Here is a 22,815-nt window from a genome sequence, read left to right on the forward strand (position 1 = left end):
AAAAAAGTTATCTTTTAATGATGAGGTGAATTAGAATAAAACTGTATTCAATTACAATGTGGAATAATAATCACAACATGATTCACAAGTTTATGATTTTTTTAAAAAGATTTTAAATCTGAGGAAATGCACTGTTTAAAAATATCTCCTTTCAGTACTTGTTTTTTTCTTTCATTCAAAGCCACCCTAGCCAATAATAAAAAAATAAACTGAAAACAGAACTGACTCATAAAATCTATGAAGATTTATTTAATTCTTTATTTAGCGTTACTTTCAATATTTAAACTCAACAAATAGTACTTAAATTATGCATATAATATATTTAATCAAGCAGATTAAATTACTTACATCAACATGGTTTTGCTTAGATACATACATACACATGCACACAAGTAAATTTAAAAATATATACCCACATCATGTCATTATAAAAAGAAATTAATACGATTTAGTACATAAACAAACCACAGTACGCACATCACAAAATAATAATTGAAAATAACTCCAAATCATAAAAAAACTAATTTCAAATGCTAGTTGCCACCAGCACCTTACATTAAAATAAATAAAAAGAAAGTTATCAAGCAATTGAGTATATTTACAATGAACTATACAAAAAAAACAAACATTATATTTTTATTTATCACGCTAACAGAAATATTGTAATGACTTACATGAATAAAAAAAGATGACACCATACACTATGAAATAAATGGTTAAATTATACTTATAACAATAATCTCTAGAGCATATTAGGATAATAAAATGTTGCAATAACAACAATATACTAACAGTGAAATGTACTTCCAACTTAAAATGAGTTAATAAAAAACTGAAAAACATTAATAATTGCTAAGGATCATGTTTTAAACATTACAATTAATTTAAAACAGCTTACTTTAACGTTCTTTCTAAATAAAATAATATTTTTTCTGTATTAAAATACTCATACAGACACTTTATATTTAATAGAGTTTTACAAGAAGAGGTAAAATTACATTGTCTATCGTTAAACAGTGAAAATAAATAAATAAAATTTTGATGGACAAGTATCTATGTTCAAAATTCTATAATACAATTATGAAAACAAGATGTAAAAACAAAAGAAAAGAATAACAGGAAAAATTAATTAACTAATTAGTTGTTATAAGATTATTCAACAATTTACGCCTTTACATGAACAAGCATGATTTTTTTTTTAACTAAAACCAGGATTTATAAAAAAAATCTATTACTGATGCATACTTTGGTGGTGAAGTTTAATATGTCTAAATTAAGTATACATATTCATAGGCAATTGAGCTCAAATTTTCCACATAACCCTAGAAATAAAATTTTTTTTCATAAAACTAAGAAATTTAAGAAATATTTTGTCAAAAATTATAATTTCACCACTGTTAACTGGAATAAAAAATAAGTCATTATATACATTATGCAATAACTAGCTGCCTACAATAAAAATAAGATAGGAAGATTAAAACTTTGAAAAATAATCATAGCAAATTCATGAGTAGCATGTTGTGTGTTCACATAAAGTAGGTATTTAGTGACATTTTTTATAATACAAAAGAATTCATCCTCATCCTGATCCTATTAGATCTCAATACAGTCAAAATAAATAATACAGAAGGAACAGTAATTCTACACCACAATATTATAAGTAGATGGATTTGCCCAGTTTGAAGATAATCAGAAATATAATATTCTTGATCTCAGTGAAACACATATCCAACTATAATGTTTGTGAGGTAATGCTTAAATGAGACTTTAAAGAGCACTGTGGCAAAAACGACCACCACCTCAAATAGCAATTACAGAGTGTATATGCTGGAAATAACTACCAGGCAATGACATTTTCGCACATTAATAATGTTGTACAAGATTATATAAAAATCCATCAACAAACACACTAGGAACAATTAATTACAGTATTAAAAATTTAATTTAGATCATTTAGTAAAAAATAAATCCATAAAAAAAAATATTATTTCAAGGTTACACCACTTCACAACAGGCAGAGTAAACTCAATCACAGTTTGGCAGCTGGTCTTGTAAAGTCTCAGACTGAACATTATTGATAATATACATGCTAAATAATCCTTAAATATAAAGAAACAAAATTTATGTACCATTAAAAAATTTAATCAAACAATTTGCTTCATTAAGCAATATCTAAATGAATGTAGAATCATAAAATTATGTAATAAAAAACTATTAATAACAAATTAGTAAACTATGTACTGAAAGTATTTAAAATACATGTTATTTAAAGTACAAACTGAACAGGGCTCACTGATTTTGAACGTTACTTCTCTCCCTCCCTTAAATCATTAATCAGTTGATCTAATGTAAAAGGTTTCTACAAGTTATTTTTATTTTAGTAAAATCTGATCAAATTTGAAAATTAAAACTTATTAAATCTGTGAGCTAGTATTATGTTCAGCGAGATGTTTTTCTTAACTGTTCACATATCCATTCTTTAAGTTTTACTGTAATTAATGAATAATATTTCAAGTTGCCTTTACTGTTGACAATAACAAAAATACTGGTTCAGTAAGAGATATATAAAATTTGACAGATATTAACATTACTTCTAATGTAAGACATTGCCTTCAAAGATGCATCAACCTACACTGTGTGATGAAGTATCTATTAACTTAGTAATCACAGTAAGGAAAAAGGGTGGATTAAAATCGAAAGTGCATGATGATAATACGTCTACATAGCTAAATCTCTAATATAATTAAACTTCCAACAATTAAGGTAAAATATATATTTTTGATATTTATTTTCACATGATTTGCAGTCTCCCTGATTTTGCAAACTTTAAAATCCAAAAATTTTACATTCACTTTTACAGAGCAAACTGTTTGAGTGTATCTTACTAAAAAAAGAAAGAAAACAATTTAATATTAATAAAGACCAGAAAAGTGAATAACCTAAAAAAAAAAAAAAAAAAAAAAAAAAAAAAAAAAAAAAATTGATGAAATTAGGCAATATGGAGAGGTTACATTTAATGGGTTTTTTTTCATAAAACTTATAAGAAGCACGCGCCTACAATGTAGAGTATTTTTGAAAAGCAGTATGCGATCCTTAAATGGTTTAGATTCAAAGGTTTTTAAAGTATAATTACTTACAACAGGATTTGAATACCAGTGTCCTTTTGTAAATTTGGTGCAATTTTACATAAATTTAACTAGAAGTATGCTTTACATACTTATAATAAAGCAAAATGTAGGTTAAACTAAGTTAGCATAAACAATGAGAGGAAATCATATGTCCTATTACAAACAAATAAAAATAAACTGAATAAAAGCCAATAATAGCATATCTTATTTGAATAATCCTTAATCCTGTTGTGGTGCATTAAACAAAATTATAACTTTTTTTAAAATATAAGAAAAACCAATCTTTATTTTAAATCTTCACATGAAACTTCTTTTTGTAAATAAATAATTAAATCACTAAACATACATAAATGATCACAAAATAATTTTTTTTGTAAGACATTTTAATTTTACAATATAATAAAATACAAAAGATGCTGAAGTTTCTTTATTGTCACTAAAAATATTCATACGACATATAATAATACTTATGTAAAATAATAATCTTTACATGTAAGAAACATCAGCAAATCTAAGAATTTTATCAACCCTTCATAATCATCGGCATCCTCAGAAAAATTTTCCAGATGGCACAAATAAAGAGAAAAGCAACTGATGTGGTAAATAATGTAATTGTAAGATACACTAATTCATGACAAGAACTGTCGTCTACAAATGAAACTGTATACAAGAGTGCAGAATATAAAATTGAAGCTGACATCTAACACTAAAACTCAAGTAAGAGCCCATATAATGCATATTACTTCACTTTCATCATAGATCTGATAATTGATTTACTGTTCAGCTGAATACTTCCATTACAGTTACATGAATGGTTTGCTTGTCCTTTGAAAGTCTTAATAAAAATCTGAAGGTAACACACATTTTTTGTTGGAGTATATACTTAAAAAATTGTCCATGTAAAATTGTTGACCTATAATATTCTATCCCCATCCAGTGAAAAAATGCTCTGTTCTCTCAATCAGTTGGAGGTTATGTACTTATTTCCTAGAAAGAATTTTGAAGTTATTATTTAGTTGAGGTTTAACTCACACTGTGATTCCTCTATGGACCAATCACTTTACTCACCATTCAGATCTTTTGTTCAATCTTTGTCTCTTCTTTCCTGGTTAACGAATGTTGACAAGGCTGAAAGCACAAGTTTATGATACTGTTTAAACAAGTATCATCATCCATTCTTGGTGTCATCTGTTGCTGGATGTCTGGGATGAACAAGACCAGGGACTCTAATTTTTGTTTAGTGTCTGAAGAATATGCCTAATGGCTCAACTGTTTTATCAGGTAAAAACTGGTATCTAATTCCTCCTAAAATACAATGCGAGAGTTTATAATAAATTGAAACACGTTATAGGAATAATGGAATAAAAATAAAACCTTTCTGAGTTTCATTCAAAAGGTTGTTCAGTCTATAACTGATAATCTCAACAGACAAAATTACACATATTTACATGAAAAAATAACAGAATGGATCTGATGACATAAACGGCTCTAAGTGAGTTCACTTATTGAAAAGAAAAATTATTTCTAATCTTAATAAATAATCAATAAAATGGTATTGCATCTCTCAATAAAATTGTAACAGAAATCTTATCAAACTAAAAATCTGTTACAATTATTGGTATTAAACATAACAGAAAAAGCAGAAATGTATTATGTTCATTAAAATCCAATTTATAAGAATTTTGTTATCTAGATCTCAGAGTTATCAGTATTAATTATCTTTCTTTTTGGATTACTCTTCTTTTTTAACTACAATAGTTACATTTTTTCATAACAAACAAAATTACATTACATAATGATAAAGTTTGGTGTAAAGAAACCAAACCCATACAATTTATAATTAAAAACTGAAACAATAATTAGGCTTACAAATAATATGTTATAAGCAAAAGCAACATTAAATCTATTATTAAAAAATACATTAACTACGCATACTTAAATCATTTATCTGTCAAGATTACATTTATTCACCAAGATTTATACAGCATCTTAATTTTTGAAACAAAAAATACAATATTTGTTACAGTAAAAAAAAAAAAAAACTGTTGTGCAGTTTAAAGGTAAAATATTGTTAATATCCTAATATGAGTGTGTCCTATTCTGTTCTAGCCAGGAAAAACATACATCACTAAAGTTATTACCTACAAAAACAATTCAATGCAACAACAGAGAGTACAATTATCTGTTGCTCTATGATTGTCCAAGAGTAACATAAGCAAAATGAGGCAGAGCAGCAACATGTGGTATGAATTCTAAGTGATCTTTTCTTTTGCTGTTGAAACATTTTAATTTCAAGAAAATTTAAATATACATGATACTCCCTATTACATAGATTTCTTTGTTTGGATTATCTTTCATTTATTCTGATGAACTTACTTAGATCTGTTTAATAAAATAAATATGGTTTTACTGTATTAATAAACATAATTTTTTTAATTTTTTTTATTTATTAATGAAACTCACCTAATATGGTAATTCTTAAATGAATGTACAATATACATGCAAATATATACAAAATAGTTAATTATTTACATGTATCTAAAATAATATGTAATTAAGAAGTAAAAATTAAATTTGTTCAAAGAGTTTCAAGAGAAAGAGAGAAGTAACAATTTTAGATAATTACAAGTATATTAACTAAAATATTAGCTGATGCACATATTTTGTTCATTTCACAACCTACTAAATTTCAACTACGCACTATATATGCATATGCACACATTAAATAATTAAATGTAACACATAATTTATACTACATATAAATTAATAAATAATTTACATATATATTACAAAATGAAAATTGTTAATTTCAGTACTATTTAATTAACAGTTACGCTTAGTGTAAAAATAATAATTTAATAATTCTTCCATAAATTACTTTTGAAATATATAAAAAGAATAGAAACAATAGTACAATACTAAATTACATTATCATTGTAATATTTAATTTTAAATACTTATTACGCATCTACCTGAATTATAATGAGAAAAATACAATAAACTAGTAAATTACTACTAATAATAATAACTTTACCTATTTATGCAATATTAATTTAATATACACAATTAAAAATAGAATGTTAAAATTTATCGCTGTAATATGTATAATACATATACACAAAACATTTAAAAAATAATTTCTTGGTGTTTGATTGACATGGACTTGACATATTTTGAGAATTATCATAAATAATTGAAATTTTAATTAACTGTTAGATATGATTATAAAAAAAAATTAAAAATAAGCAAAACTGTTAAATATTCTTTTTCCTTTTTTAATAAATAACACTGTTTCAATCAAGCTCAGATTCTGAGCACGAAGCACAAAAAAGTTAATACCATTATAATACATTATTTAAACTAGATTGTAAAATTACAATAAATAACCATAAACATACACTTGGTAATGAAGTTACCTATAAACAAGGCAAGGAAGAAATAATAATATGCTAATTATTATTATTATTAATTATAAGTTTCATTTTCTATCCAGCTAATAATTATCTGGTGGTCAAAGAGGCTGTTCATGCAGTCTTGTAGGGCTAATTTTTAGTTTCAGACGGTTGTAATAACAATAATACAAATAAACCACATCCTTATAACGCTCCTTACAGTTAGTTACCATTTGAATGTCAAGTATATTTCCTCCTTATGGGACTATGCAATCTGTGGCCTGTGAAGATTCACTTATTCGGTTCAATCACATGCTGAAACAAACAAAAATAATTATTATAGTAAAAAAGAATCTCTCAAGTAACTTAGTAAGAAAATGAAATTAGCTGAAAACAGTTATTACATTTTTTTTATCATTGCAGTAAAAACCTGTTTTCTAAATCCCGTGGGATCAAATGTAAATGACATGAAAAAACACATAACTTTAAGTAATCTAAACAGCTGAACAGATATTAAAGGATATTTTAAGAAAGATGCAACTTGTATTTGATAAATTTATATTTATTTGAACAATTTTTTCACAACAAACGATTCAAATTACAAAAATATTCAAATAGCATATTTCTTTGATTTCATAACAGATGTTGCAAATGATTTCCTCTAATCAGGATGTAAATTCTTACACGTTTCATGGCATTTGTGGTCTCTACTCATATTTGAGATTTCACTTTCAATGTTAGTTTTCAGTTTTTCAAGTCTTATTAGTGCTGTTTTGAAAAATATAATTTTTAAATATCCCAGTAGGAATATAGCTGGTGGATTATGATCTGGAAATTTTGATGGTTGCAAGTCTTTGAGCACATATGATTTCCAAAAAGTTATTGCATTGCAAATATATTTCATTAGTAGCATCACAGGTGTTCACTACTTGATGAAACCAATATTCTAGTTCATCTTCATAAAAATCCAAATTTAACTTAATGTCATTTCTACAAAAATGTATGAACAGAAATATTTTTGTTAAAAATAAAGACTAACCAAATTTTATGTATAACTGGCTGTAACATGGACTGTTATTAGTCACTAGAAAATGCTTACTTCCAGGATAAATGCTTGCACTGATGTAAAATCAGCCTCCCATATATCAGCCCTTTTATTTTGGTGGGTATAATAAAACACCTTTTGTTAGCTTTAAAAAAAAAAAAAATACTCTGTCGGGTTGAATATTTAAAAATTTAGGATTAAGCATAAACAACAAATCAAGTTTACAGAAAGCATGTGGAGTAAAGAAAAAAGAAACTAAAAAAATTCCTTTCAGCAGGCGGAGGTAGATTTCACCAGTGCTAAGTAGGAGATAAAAAAATTTCCATCTTAAAGTTAAAAAAAACCTCAAATTTACTCAATATGACAATGGTTGCATGTGAAAAAAGTTTCACATGATCAGCAAACAAGCCCATCTTACAATTCCAGCAACATTTTGGTCATCCCTTGTTGTAAGGGTTGGTCTTATCAAAAATTGTTTTAGACAAAAGTTTTAGGTAATGTTTAGAGAACTAACAACCCCTTTAAACCACTCAATACTGCGCCTATTAAGGAAGGTATGATTTTTTTTCTTTAAAACCCCATTTGTCCCTCCCCCTGGGCCAGTGGTTGGTGATATCAAAAAAACTTTATATAGATAAGTTTTAGGACCTTATCCAAAGAATAGTAGGAATTTTAAACAAAATTGATATTTTACTTAAGAAATTTATAGCGATTTTTGTTTTTTTGTTTTGGTCCCTCCCTGCCATAAGGGTTGGCATATCAAAAATTGTTTCAGGTAATGTTTGGAAGACTAACAACCAATTTATACCGATCCAATACTATTCCTATTAAGGGAGGTATTTTTTTTTGTCTTCAAAACCCCATTTTTTCCACCCCCTGGGCCAATGGTTGGGAATATAAAAAACTTTACTTACCTAAGTTTTAAGCCCTTATCCAAATAAATGAATTCAATATTTTACTTATAGAAAAACCAATCCCATTTCCACCCACATGGTCCAATTTTGGCGGTTAACGAACTTGACCAAGATTTTGGGTCGAGTTATTTTTAGATAACTATCTGAAAGTGATTGGTGCAAAATCATGGCAGTTATCATGTCCACAAAAAAAAAAATATATATATATATAAATGTATATAAAAACTTTTGAGCTGACGGTGGTTTTGGGGGATGTGAAATGCAAAGATATGTTGAGAAAGCACGAAGATATGATAAAATTTTCCAGAAGTTGAATCATGGTACCCATTACTAGGTAGTTTAAGAAATCTACCTAAAAATTATCCAATTACTAACAATAACCTAGTTATTGTTAGTTTAAAGGCTAGTAATTGAAACTTCACAATTTCACAGAATGGCTATTAATTAAATTCTGATAGTTTTATGTTTTCTTGACAATCAAGCCATAGAACGAATGGGTTATGTAAGATCGAGGAGCTACTACCCTGTAATAGATATTAATCATTTATTTTTTTCAGACGAGAAAAAAAATTAAAGAGCAGATTTGTTTAAGGTAATAAAAATTATTATATAATTAATATACATAAACACAATTTGAGTATTTTTTCTAAGACAAAAAACCCACTGTTAACATTAAATTACTTTTACATAAGAATATTAATTATTATATAATTAATTCACACAAACAAAATTTGGATATTTTCTGAAAAGTCAAAAAACTCATTGTTAATGCAAACTTGTACAAAAAAATTATACATCATTATAAAAACATTACTTTTTATTTAAGGCATGTAATTTAATTACCTATCATACGCTGAGGATCAGTGCAGTCTGGTGAAGAACAATCAAGAAAATCCCATATAAGTATAGTATCATCATGTGACGAACTCACAATCTGGAACTCGTCAAACTGCAGGCGGAATACGCGTCCAGTGTGCTCCTAGCCGAGATCATAAGATCCACTTAATTACCATATAATCACTCAAAAATTAAATGTAACATTCAAATTCAAACTACATAAATTACTATTAGAAAACCTTTCCTAAACGTTTCAATTTTTTTTTTTAATGTAAAGTAAAACTTCAAAATGAATTAGAAAGTTTGTCTATGCTATTATCATATCACAAAACAGAAAAAATAATCTCTTAAGTTTGAAAATTTCATTTCCTTTTTCCTGACCAAATGGAAAGATTCTTTCCATCAATGATTTTAAAATTTACAAAATTCATTCATATTCCATAACTGTAAAACAAGTTATCAAATTCATGACAAATTCAACTCCATTTATCAATTTTTAACAGGACACTTGCCAAATGTATTTTTTAGTTACTTTGGCACTCTTACTACTATTGTTAAATTCTTGCATTAATCAGGAATTCTCGTATTGGCTCATTAACATAGTACATGAGAATCATGTTAATAAGCAAAATTAAGAGAAAGTATCAAATAATGAATTTTTAATTTTAATTTAATTCTATATCGTATAAAATATTTGTAAATAACAAATAATGAGTTTTAACAAAATATTAATTTTAACAATTATTAAACAGATGGCACTTTTGTATTTTCTTTAATATTTTAAACAGTTCTGTTAGGCGCAATACTAATAAATAAGAAAATTTTTACAAAATATAAAAAAAGTAATTACCACAAGGGTGCGTAAACATAATGTACTGGCAGGAGATCTTGGGTCTAACGCGGCGACTAGATTCCATACTTTTATTTTGCTATAAGCAGAGAAAATGCAAACATTATATAAAACTCCTTTTAAAATTATATGTAATAAAAATTATATTTTGTAATTAAAATTATATTACAAGTTATTAATGAATAAATTTTAATTAAAAATTCTTTTATACTAATAACTTACAATCTATAAGGATGTGTATTATATATATAACTGTGTTAATACTTATACTTATCACTGCTTAATATCATAAGATAAACCAATTTTAAACATCTTGACCATTGATAATTCACCTCTTCTTAAGCCATACACAACTGCTCTTTGTATATTTAAAAAAAAAAAAAAATAGATTTTTGATTTTTTATCTTCCCGAGTTGATTTCAAATTCATTCATGCAGAAAAAACTTCTGGACAAATCTTCCCATTATCAGCAGTCTGAAGCTACATGGATATATTACTGCATTGAACTTTACCTCTTTCCACAATATAATGCTTTATAGTCTTGTCCAATAGATTGACTCAAATGCCATTACAACTTCACTGAAGAAATAAGATGGAAATAAAGTCATACAAAAATACCCAAATTATACAGTTCTCACTTCTGTTAGCATAAAGAAATTGTTAATGCATCTTAAATTCACTTTATTGGACACATTATTTGAAAATTATAAAACTACATGTGTAACAAGTAATTTTTAAATTTTATACAAAGAACTAAGAAATAAAGAACTGATGATGCCAGGAGGCTTATATTATTTTTGAAAGAAAATATCTGGGTCTTACATCAGGATTTAAAGAATAAAAATCAATATTAAATTATTAAATGAACAGTATTAATGTTCATAAAAGTTTACAAATTTACATTCATTGACATGTTTTTATAAAACTATAAATTAAAAAGATAATGTCGTTCAAATGGTGAACTTTGCTGATGAGAAATAAAATTACTTGAATAGGAGGAAAATAACAGGAGTTGTACATAAAAACAACATTAACACATAGATACCACTCTGTGGAGGCCTAATTAATTAACCTTTTAACTATGGACATAAACATATTGCAGAAGGAAAAATAAGCTCAGGGTAAATTGTATTATTTATAATCTGGAACAGATTATAAATAATACAATTATAAATGATGCTGAAATCTGAAGATGGAGTTATAATGACACAGATCGCAATCCTTTAGGATGATCCATCAGTACTAAATTACTGAAAGATAAAAAGCAATGCATCAGGGTCTATAATGTCAAACAGAGGATTTGCTTGGTCCATGCAGAAAATGGGAAGGTTATGTTCAACTATACAATTAATAAATATTTCTGCATTAATATTAAAGATCTCACTACTGGAACTTATTGCCATGAAAGATGTCAATGATTTAAAACCATTTTGCATTCTAGAATTTTCTACATACATTTTGGAAACACAATGTGACTTGCAATCAATCATCATGTCTACCACGCAATAAAAAATGTTTGTACAAAATGTCAAATTCAGAATTAGGAAATATAACCACTAAAGTAAAGCACAACCATTCTTTTCACTTCGTCCTATACTTCTGACACACTTATTTATTTCTTCAGATTCATCCAATCTATATCACTGTTGGATTTTTAATATCTTTATCACAAAGTTTAATCCAATTCAACAAAATATAATACTCTAACTTGGAAATGTGTTGCTGGGCAATTCAAAAATAACTTCACAAATTTAAAGCATATAAAAATTTATTGAGATAACTTAGATTCAGTTGAGGTCTCATTTCATAGAAAAACACAACACTCAACATTCTTTGACACTCAACAAGTGACAAGAGTGTTGAGTGAGTGTCATTCAACAAGAGTGACAACTTTGTCACTCAACATTCACTTTGGTCTGATATGGATGCACGTTGCATTTGTAAGGCGACATGCATCCCATCAGAAAGTCAATTTCATTCCAGACAGCAAGACAGCATTCCAGCAAGTTGGGCGTTACCTCTGCAGCTGCAATGTTAATTCAAAGTCTTAGCTCAACAAAATCAGCAGGCATAAACCTGATATTTAATGAAACCCCACAGAAAAATCCAGCGAGCAAAAATAACTTTTTTGAGAAAGGAAGATCTGGGGAGTGAGGTGGGCATGCAATTGGACCATCATGAGCAACCCTGGAAATCAATTTTTTTTCAGGGTGAAAAAACTTTCCTGTTCATAATGCCCAGACACGAAGTATTTGTTTTAAAAAACGATGTGTTAAAAATTCATAATTAAAAATTGATTAATAACTAAAACACCTTTAAAAACAATTAAAATCAATCTTAAAATGAAAAAACCCATAGCGTATGCTAAAGATATTAAAATTAACACTGCTTTATGACTAATGGCATAAATAGCTGAAACACAGTAATTAAAATATTTGAATATAAATGGATAAGCCTCAGGAATCATAAAACATGAGATAACTTCGTTTCATTACCCCTAGAATAGTTCGCATGTTAGCCCTTCTTAAATTTGTGACGCAATGCCGTATTAACAGATATAATCCACAAGGATGTGGTGCACTGTTAGTTGGCAGTCACAACGAGCACAAAAGAGTACATCTGTTTGCATGATCAGATATCCCAGAGTGAGCCTAGTGTGCCCTATTCGCAAATGACCTTCTCTTGACAGTTACTTCTGCATGAGCAGCTCCACAGTGAGACAGTGGTCTTAACTGGGCAAAGTTTATTGTTCATGGTGGCATCCCATTCACTTTGGCACTCATCATGAACTCTTCAGGAAAACAGACAAGATCATTAGAAGCAACACAACTGGTAAAAAAGAAGGCTGAAAGCCTCTTTTGCCGAACTGTCTGCACACTCATTGCCAATTCCTATATGGCTGGGGATCCAGAAGCTCACTGTTGTATTACGTCTAGTCATTTACAAAATAACACACTGAATCTCACAAACAGGGTGGTGTCTGAAGTATATGTAAGGGTGTCTGGTGTCTAATTGCCTGTAAGGGACTCATGGAATCTGAGCAAACAAGAACATGCCAAAATTTTGGGAATAGAGTATCAAGAAAATCTTCACATTAGAGATTCCACTGTGGTTAAGCGATTGAATGTAAAAGTAGACCCAAAGAGAATGCATAGGCCCTGGATTATAGTCTATGACATTGACTATAGCCTTATCGATGAGGATGTCTTGTCCCTCATTAGGGAGCAGAACATTGATTTGGATGAAGCTGCCTTTTGGCAGGACTGCAGGGAGGTCTTCAAAACGGCTAGATATGATACCCAGAAATATCACAGAGTCTTTGAGGTAAGTTCTGATCTCTTTCAAAAATTTATGTCTGCAGGCAGACTGTTTATTGGTTTTGGGTCCTGCTGAGTAACAGAGTACCGTGGACGTCCAAAGATGTTTCAAGTGCTGCAGATATGGTCACTGGGCTAAATTTTGTAAGTTTGCCTTGGTGTGCGCATCGTGGTGAGGAGAGCACAAGAATGATGATTGTTTGCATAGGTCTGAGGCTCCGGGCTATGCTAACTGTAAAAGACTGCACAAGAATCATGAGCGCCCAGTTGTTAGTAAGGAGTGTCGCTGTTACGTAAGGGTCATTGAGCTGTACTTTAATTCCTTAGATGGCTAGGTTCAGTCAACTTAATGCCCAGGGTGCTCATGTAGTCCAGGTTGAGTTAGGTGCGGTTGTAGAGACGGAGCCTTGATGTTGTCCTTCTGCAGCACCTATATGTAATTAGGGGTGATCTGCCAGGCTTTAATAGCTGGAAAAAGCTTTGTGTAGGGCATACCTGTATGTCTGCTATTCTGTGCGGATTACCACAGAAGGAGGCCTAGGTGCTTTGATAGCAATAGGTCCTCCAAGTGTAATTCCTGGCATTCTTTTGTTCAGGAGCAAGGGAATAGAGATCCTTGGGGAGTTGTACACAGAGTCCTTGGGCATAAGCAAAGGAAAGATATCCTCTTGTCAGGTTTGTCGACTCGCGAAAGTGTGGTAATTGATAAGGACCGTATCCTTAAAAATTGCTGAATGATTTGCTCCCAGATCCCATGTCAGCTCCCATCAGACACCAGGTGGGTAAGGTTTCATACCAGTGTGTCAGATGGGAAGTCGCAGTTTTCAAGACCGACTTACAATCTTCCGAGACCACTGAGGTAAAGGTGTATCAGGTGATCTGCAGTATGGCATGGAACAAGGCCCCCAAATATGATTGTATCACAGTGCAGCTCCTTGTCCGAGCGCTTCCATTAGTTCATGGTCCTCTAACTAGAATTTATAATAGGCTCTTTACCAGCCACTTTCTGGCGTATTGGAAGCGTGGAGATTTGGTATTATTGTTCAAAGGTGGTAATCCTACTGTTAGTTCTTGCCTGTTATTGGTAAGGTTTTTGAGAAGGTCCAATATTTTCATATTAATGTTAGATTGGTTACTGATCATTTGCTAATGGACAACCAGTATGGTTTCTGACAGGGCAAGAGCACTAGGATGTCTAAAGGTGATGGATATAGTCTCCGCTAGTTCATGCAAATATGTATTAGGGATTTTTCTGGATATATCTGGAGCATTTAATAATTTATGGTGGCCCTCTGCCCTGTTTCAGTTGCAGAAGTGTAAATGTACACAAAATAAATTAGAAGTGCTTTCAAATTATTTCAGCTATCGGACTGTTTCCCTGTGTGATGGCAGCTTGGAGGTTCATAAGACCTTAACTAAATGATGCCCTCAGGGCAGTGTTCTAAGTCCCCCTTCTTTGGATTATAGAATTCGATTCCACCTTGGGTTTGAGATTGCCATGTGGTTGTCGTGTCATCCGCAGATAGCAGTCCCTGATTGTGACTTTGTAATGCTGTGCAAGACTCTATGATCGGATTGAGTGGGAGTGTGGGGTTTGCACCTGGCTCCTGCGTGGACTGGAATGAAATTACGTTTCCCTTGTTAGGTGACCTAATTTGCTTGACTTATTTGGGTGTAGGCCTGAACTTCTGTTGCATAAAACATAATTTTGATTGGCATGACTACATTCATACCAATCAAAATTATGACTGATTTAACGTTTAACTTGTTCGTTTTCTGAGGCATTCATAGTCATGAACTGTGTCAAATTTGGACTAGGCATGGGGTCTGCGCTTCCGCGGTTAATTAGTTTGAAGGAATCATGCTAAATTGGATGTTAAGTTGCCCATTTGAGGCCTATGAGAAGGCAAAATTTAATTTGTATTTTACTGATGCAAATATCTATCAAGGCATTTACATCGGTGGCATCCTGACCAAGGCCTGGCTGATGGCTGTGAGATGTAATCTCACTGGTCAGATCGCCTGGTCTAAAGACAACCTCTGGTAAAGCTCCTCGGGGCTTGGAATATGGGTGGGGTAGGGTGGCGACCAGTAACATCACAAGGTGGGTGTCTTCCCCATACGGGGATAGGATTACCACATTCGATACTGGTGTTCTATGTGAGAAAAACTTGATGAGTTTTGCTATAAAATGAGACCTGAGCGAATCTGTAAGTCATCTCAATAAACTTTTATATGCTTTTAAATTTGTTAAGTCCTTTTTGAACCACCTGTTATTATACAAAGTTATCCCAATGCTCTTGCAAAAGATAAACATAACTGTCTCTCCATTAAAGTTCATTAGTTCCAACACATCCCACCACACCTTCAAAAACAGATGCATACGTTACGTGAATCATAAGCAATGCAAAATCACACTGCACATATAATTTTTCATATGCAACAGTGGACTATACTGTCTCCAAGTGGCTACTCCATCCTCTCATAATCATCATTTTGCAAACTGGGAATGTCAACTATCATGGAATGAGTGGTTAGTTCATTCCCAACTAATCTCCCAGGTACAGAGTACATGTTTGAGTAACAAAAAGCTAGCTGATATTTTCTAATTTCACCAATCCTTCATGTAGCTATCAAATTAATCAAACTGTGATAACTAAATAAAACTATGGCCAATGTCACAAAATCATTAACAAGTCATGTAGATTAATTTAATTCATCCTGATATCTAAAAATCTATGGCTATATAAAAACCCTATAAATTTGCTCAAAACCTAAATTCAGAAATAAATTTTACACCTAATTTACAAAAATGAGGTGTGATAAAATTATCAAAATTATTTTTTTACTTATTTTTCTACAAGTAAATTGATAATTGTCTACTTCAAAGGAGTTCCCCAGAGATGAGACATACTTATGCCAATTCTTATAATCCTCAAAATATTTGTTAAAAGCATTTTTTATTAATTTAAATTAAAGCTCTGCTACTTGTTTCATATCCAAAATGCCAATCAAAATTTTTTCACATTAGTCATAAGAGATTCCCACCTCTTTAGTAACTTTTTTAATAGCGATTACAGAATTACTATAAATAGTAGTATATATTGTAGAATTACTATAAATGTCCTATATTTTGTCATTATTTTAATTGGTTTATAAGTGTTAGAAAGTCCAACCACCTTACTACCCATAAACCATTATTGTCATTTTCAACAAAAAAAATTGAACTATGTGACTAAAATGAATGAAAAAATTTGATATGCATTATAAACAGTGCTACCATCACATGGAAAAAACTCAGTTGAGAAGACATAGCGTGCAAGATTAAAAAATTCTCATTTTTTATCACTACTTGTACATAATTAATTTTAGAGATTCTATTTGGGATTCTAGGTTTAAGACTATACTGATAGCTAAAATATTGGCTTTGGCTCCAGTGCTGATGCAACAGTACAAGGGTGACCTGTCCTCTCATTATACCTTTATTGCATCATTTTAATTTAACAAAGACAGAGATTTTGTGTATTAATTTTTTTTACACTTTTTTCACTGAAGATGAATAGGCGATCTTTCTATAAACTTCATACATATTATTAATATTAGGCTAATAGTCTCTTATCAGGTATTGTAATTCCAGGTAAAAGAGTGGTGAGTAACTATCTAATTGAGATTGCCACTATCTAATTATTGAAATAAAATGCAACTGAATTTAAACATGTTACTTGTTCAAGTAAATGTTTTAAAGAATGTAATCATCAATTACCCATCATATGCTCCTGAGACAATTCGTTTACTATCAAAACGAATACAACGAACTAATTCTTCATGTCCTTCTAAAACTCTCAAACATGCACCACATTCAATATCCCATAACCTGTAACAGAAATAAAATTAAATAACTAATTTGTAATTTATTTATAAATTAAATAAAAATCACAAAAAGTGCAGACATTTACCAAACATTCTCAATTTTGTACAACTTAGATTGATTATTACAACATAAACTTTTAAACATGAAAAGTGACTATCATTAATCATTTCTGTTAAAACCATTTGCTGTACCAATATCATAAACATGATATTACTGATACAAAAAACATGTCACAAAAATATATGAAAGAAAGAGGATGATCAGAGTTAATATACTACTATAGTAAGCACATTCAATCTTTTCTTGTGAAAAATTACTTTCATTATATATGAATGGAATGTATAGAATGAAGTAATGTTTACTGAAAGCACCAAATGGGAAAAGAGAATAAATGTAAAAAAAATTTCAGCACAATCTTGCAGGCAACCTGTATATATTTACATCTTTTTCCTCATTATATAAGCTACAAGCCAAATTATCATGTATAATCTCTGGATATCAGATCTTATTATACTACAAGGGAACCCTTAGGCAAAACCCCAAAATATGTTTTGCATGAAAATAATTTCAAATTTAATTCTTTAATTGTTAGTCCTGAAATATTTTACTACAACATATCCTCATGTTTAAAAGAACTGAATTTGCATTGTAAAATATGTATGTCATCAAATGAATTCTAATCTGTAAAAGCAATAATAGACATTTAACAAAAGATCAAAATTTTCTGGCCAAATCACCAATAAAATATATTTATAAAAATTATATAATTTGTAATATAAATTTGGAAAAAAATTCTGATGAAATACCTACTAATCCTAATAAAGTATATAACAAAGTAATGAAAAATACATCACTAGAAAACATTGTTTTACTTTCAACAGGATAATTTACCAAGATTTCAAGTAAGTTAAAAATTACTTTGTGAGAATGTAACTATATTGCAGGTATTACAGTCTACATTCCCAAGAACATCAGACTTGAAAGTCGTTGCACCTGGTTGCAAGTGAATGCTATTATTTATAATTTTAATTGTATATGTTCAAGGGTCTGTAGGAAATAAGAAACACCGAAAACACCATAGAATCTCAAGGATATAAGCACTACAAAGGTATACCTGGGAAGAGTGATGAAAAATGTCTCATAGTTTGGAATAGGCTTTTCAGTCAGCCACAAAATAATAAAATTCACACAAGAATTCAGGTCACAATCCCCTTGAATCTCAACACTCAGCCTAAAAGCATTTAATAAAATCTACACTATAAGCACCCATGCACCCACTAATAATAAAAATAACATTCCGAAGACTGTAAAGAAACAGAAAAGTTCTGGGATCTACTTGACCTGACTGAAAATAACATCCACAAACACCATATTAAACAATTAATCGCAGATGTCAGTGTTCAACTATACAGCGAAAGAAGATACTGTGACATCATCAGAAAATGGCCCGCCCAAAAGAAAACAAACAAAGATAGACAGACTTGTTGATCTCTGCAGAAACCACAACCTAATCTCAAAATCCACATATTTCAAGAGATAACAACAAAACTCAAAACTTGGAAACACCTCGACTACACCAAAGGAGACTGGCAACTAGACCACGTCTTCATGGACAAACACCACCACAAGGAGATCTACATGGTAAAAGTCCTCTGAGGAATAGAAACAGGGTCAGATCACTATGTAATTAAAATTAAATGTTCTCCCCAAAGAAAGAACCAAACCAAGCCACTAAAACTAAAAGAAAAATGGACCTTACCAAACTAATCAAGAATGAAAATTACCAAAAAGCAACCGAAAAAATATCTATCACAGATAAACTCAAAGATCTAATCAACAACATAAACAAATCGCAGAAGAATTGGCCCCAATAAAATCCCATAAAAAACATCAATGGTGGAACAGCGAATGTGACAAAACTGTGGAAAAAACAACAAGCATGGATATTTCACCTATCCCAAAAATCAGAAACATCAATCTAAAATCTAGTAAAACAAAGAAAAGAACTATCCAAACCCTAAGGAGAATAAAAAGACAACACCATAAAGACACACTGAAGTCTGAAACAGAAAAATTCAATAAAACACAGGAGACTACAAAACCTTACAAAATCTGCTCAAAAAATATGAACCCCACCACCTTACTAATAAAGAATGAAAATGGTAAACTGGCCCATAACAATAAAGACAATGCAGAAATCCTAGCTAAATATTTCAATAACTCTTAAACTCTGAAGAACCAACAGAACTCCTAAAGTCAGCACCGACATCCAGAAATGGTAATTAGGGAATGGCTCAAAAAATGTTTCCTAAAGTAAAAATAGGCCGACAAATCAAAAACAAACTGTCTTGATTTTGCCGACGACTTGGTACTGCTAGCAAATAACACTGACTAAGCTAAATCACAGATATCAAAACTTCAAAAGATTGCGAATAAAACTGGCCTCAAAATATCATTCAAAAAGACAGATTATGCCCCAAAAACTAACACTACTAAGACAAGTAAACTTACACGATTTTTACTTATGATTAAGAGAAGTAAATAGAAGAGGTAATAAAATCAAATGGTATAACCCTATCTTAATACCACAGAGAAATAACAACAAACCTAAACAAAAAGAACCTCAATCCAAATAAGAAGAAACAAATTAGCTAAAGCTCAAAAATTAAAATGCTACACTTACAATAAAAAAATGCCTATCAATAAATGCAAAAATAAGATACTACAACATAATTATAAAACCAGAAGCCATTCAGAAACATAAAGCACAAACACCAAAAGCAGAAAAATTCTTCCGACTAAACAAACAACTAAGACAAACTCCAGAAAATCAAAAGTATTGAAAGAACCTACATCAATAAAAAGTACCAGAATGACGGGCAGTCATGTACAAAGAGTTAGAACCCATCACTGATACCACGCATAAGAGGAGACTAGGATTCTTTGGACATATCATGAGGGTACAAGATTCAAGACTTCTGAAACAGCTAGTATAGTACAATCTCAACTCAAAAACACAGAGACAGGATTGCAGATGGATCAGAGAAACAAGAGAGGATCTGAAGAAAATTGGCCTTACAGTAGAAAGCACGCGTGATAAGATAAAATTACATAAGAAAATCAAGAATAGACACTTGCTTCACACTCACAACATGAACACTTTCAACACTAGAAAGGGCACAAAGATCGGAATGTATGAAAAAATACTGTAAGGTCTGCAAGGCCCAAACAGTCCCTTTCAAAGAGACTTGAATAATGGACTAACTAAAGTGATCCTATGCAGTCATAAAAGATAATAATAATAATAATAATACGAGTATGTTCATTTTATATGTTCATATAATATTTTAGTGTCAAATATTTTTAATAATGGGTGTTACAATAAATACAAAATATGACTGTTCATTTAAGTTATATTAGTAAATATTTAATGAAACACTAAACAATAAGGTGAAGTAGGATAAAATTTAAGATTCAATCAAGAAATATATTCTTTCAACATATTGTGTACTTTGAACTCCTTTACAAGATCATGAGCAGTTTATACAAAATTTTGTGATTTTCCAGGAATTATGATGTCTACAAAAACAATGAAGGAAAAATATATATGTAACTGAACCAATTTGTTTAACCCATCATTTTATTTCATAATAAGTTATTAACTGTTAATTTTAATTATAAAACTGGGGTAATTTAATAGCTAATGAAACTTCTGCAATATGGTCAATGGTTATCGCTTTTATAACTGTTTACTATGCAGGAGATTTAATAAATAAAAGCATAGAAGCAACAAGTCAACAACCCAAACTAAACTCAATTATTCTGTATTTAGCAAAATATCCTATGAATTTAATACTTCCCACTGTAATGAACATTTTTTTTTAAAGAATGGCCTCATAACAGAGATTCTGAACAAGTAAAATTTCATTATTCTGAATGGTGGCCTATGTATACAAATTCAAAACCAAACTTAATAAATATTCTGATAAATAAAGCAAGCTGCTATATTTATCTGTCAAATCTAAATTGCATAAAAAATTTTAGAAGATATTACAGTCTGCACAAACAAGGATTTACAGTGGCTGGCAGGTACAGTGGCACTTGCTCATGTAATACTGTAAAATTCATATAAAACTTAAAAAATTTTCCCCTCTGCCTAAGAAGCAATTACTAAAAAATTGTTATTACTTAATGCACGTTTCTCAGAAAAACGTTTTTTTAATTTTTCAACATATCTCCTTTAAGGAGGATACACTTTTCCCAATCTCCCTGTCATTTTTTAAACCCTCTAAAAAATACAAATTATCAAACTCTTCAAAATAGGTATCTTTCTCAATGATGACCTCTTCGTTTGAGCCAAATTTTTTTCCCACGAGCCAGGTTTTCATTTTGGAGAACAGAAAGAAGTCACACGGAACCAAGTCAGGCGAGTACACTGGATGTGATGCAGCAGCAATTCACAGTGCAGGTCATGCAATCTGACGCCAAAGATTCCAGATGAGTGAAGGTGCGCGTTATTGTAATAAAACAGCACTGATTTTCTTTGCCAAGTGGGTCCATTTCAATTTCTTACTGAATCAGTCCAATAATTCACTGTAATACTGTTCCATGAATCTGCTTCCTTTTTTTAGAAAATCTATGAGGATTATTCCCTGCATATCCCAAAAAATCATAGCCATGACACCTTTCCGGCCGACAGGACTGTATTGGCCTTCTTTGAAGTAGATTCGCCTGTTAAGACCCATTGTTTTGATTGTCGTTTGGTCTCTGGCATATAGTAATGGATCAAAGTTTCATCAATGGTGATGACTTAACATAAAAACTGCTGCGGATTTCGCTTAAAAAATAACACTGCTTCGAAGTTGACAGCCGTACCTGCTTGTTGTCTGAAGTGAGCAATCGCAGCGCCTATTGGGCCAACAGCTTTATCATTCTTAACTTATCATGTAAAATGTTTATTGCCATTCTGTATGACACACCTACGGCCTCTGCTAATTCATGCATTTTTGTTCAGTCATTAGCAAGAATCATGTTGTGGACCTTATCAACGATTTCCTCAGTAACCAAGCCTGCTTGGTGATCTGGATGCTCATCAAAAACAGATGTACAACACGTTTAAATTCATTAAACCATCTCACAGTTGTCATAGATAGTGAAGAATACCTACAGACAGAATCCAACTTTGCTTTTATTTCTTCGCAAGTTTTTCCATCCAAAAATAAAAAGTGAATTATAGATTGATATTGCTTTTTCAATTGTATCAAAAAACAACAAATACATTTAATAAAAATGGCTGTCAAATATAAAATAACTTATGAATCTGTCTGAAATATTGTATGGTGTTTGATAGATGATACTCAACTTTCCTCATCAACGCCACCTGTCTTCAAACACAGGTACTTACTGATCCACCCTGACAATATTTACAGTCTGTCAAGTGGACAATAGAGCATTTTTTGGA

General features: G+C 30.5%; 1 protein-coding gene across 7 annotated transcripts in view; it reads right to left on the reverse strand.

The window, feature by feature from the left end:
• Positions 1 to 222: 222 nt before the first annotated feature.
• Positions 223 to 22,815, reverse strand: part of slmb (beta-transducin repeat containing E3 ubiquitin protein ligase slmb) — a 163,816-nt gene continuing 141,223 nt past the window's right edge. For 6 of the 7 annotated variants that reach the window (XM_075367041.1, XM_075367038.1, XM_075367039.1 and 3 more), the window contains 4 exons: positions 17,247 to 17,357; positions 10,167 to 10,245; positions 9,323 to 9,458; positions 223 to 6,835 (listed from right to left, as the gene is read on the reverse strand). In XM_075367041.1, the coding sequence (XP_075223156.1) occupies positions 6,825 to 6,835; positions 9,323 to 9,458; positions 10,167 to 10,245; positions 17,247 to 17,357 (337 nt within the window). In that variant the 3' untranslated portion in view covers positions 223 to 6,824. The remainder of the gene's footprint in view (positions 6,836 to 9,322; positions 9,459 to 10,166; positions 10,246 to 17,246; positions 17,358 to 22,815) is intronic. The other variant, XM_075367040.1, reaches the window with a different exon arrangement.

This window comes from Lycorma delicatula, chromosome 5 (genome assembly GCF_047948215.1).
Source record: "Lycorma delicatula isolate Av1 chromosome 5, ASM4794821v1, whole genome shotgun sequence".
NCBI classification, from domain to species: Eukaryota; Metazoa; Arthropoda; class Insecta; order Hemiptera; family Fulgoridae; genus Lycorma; species Lycorma delicatula.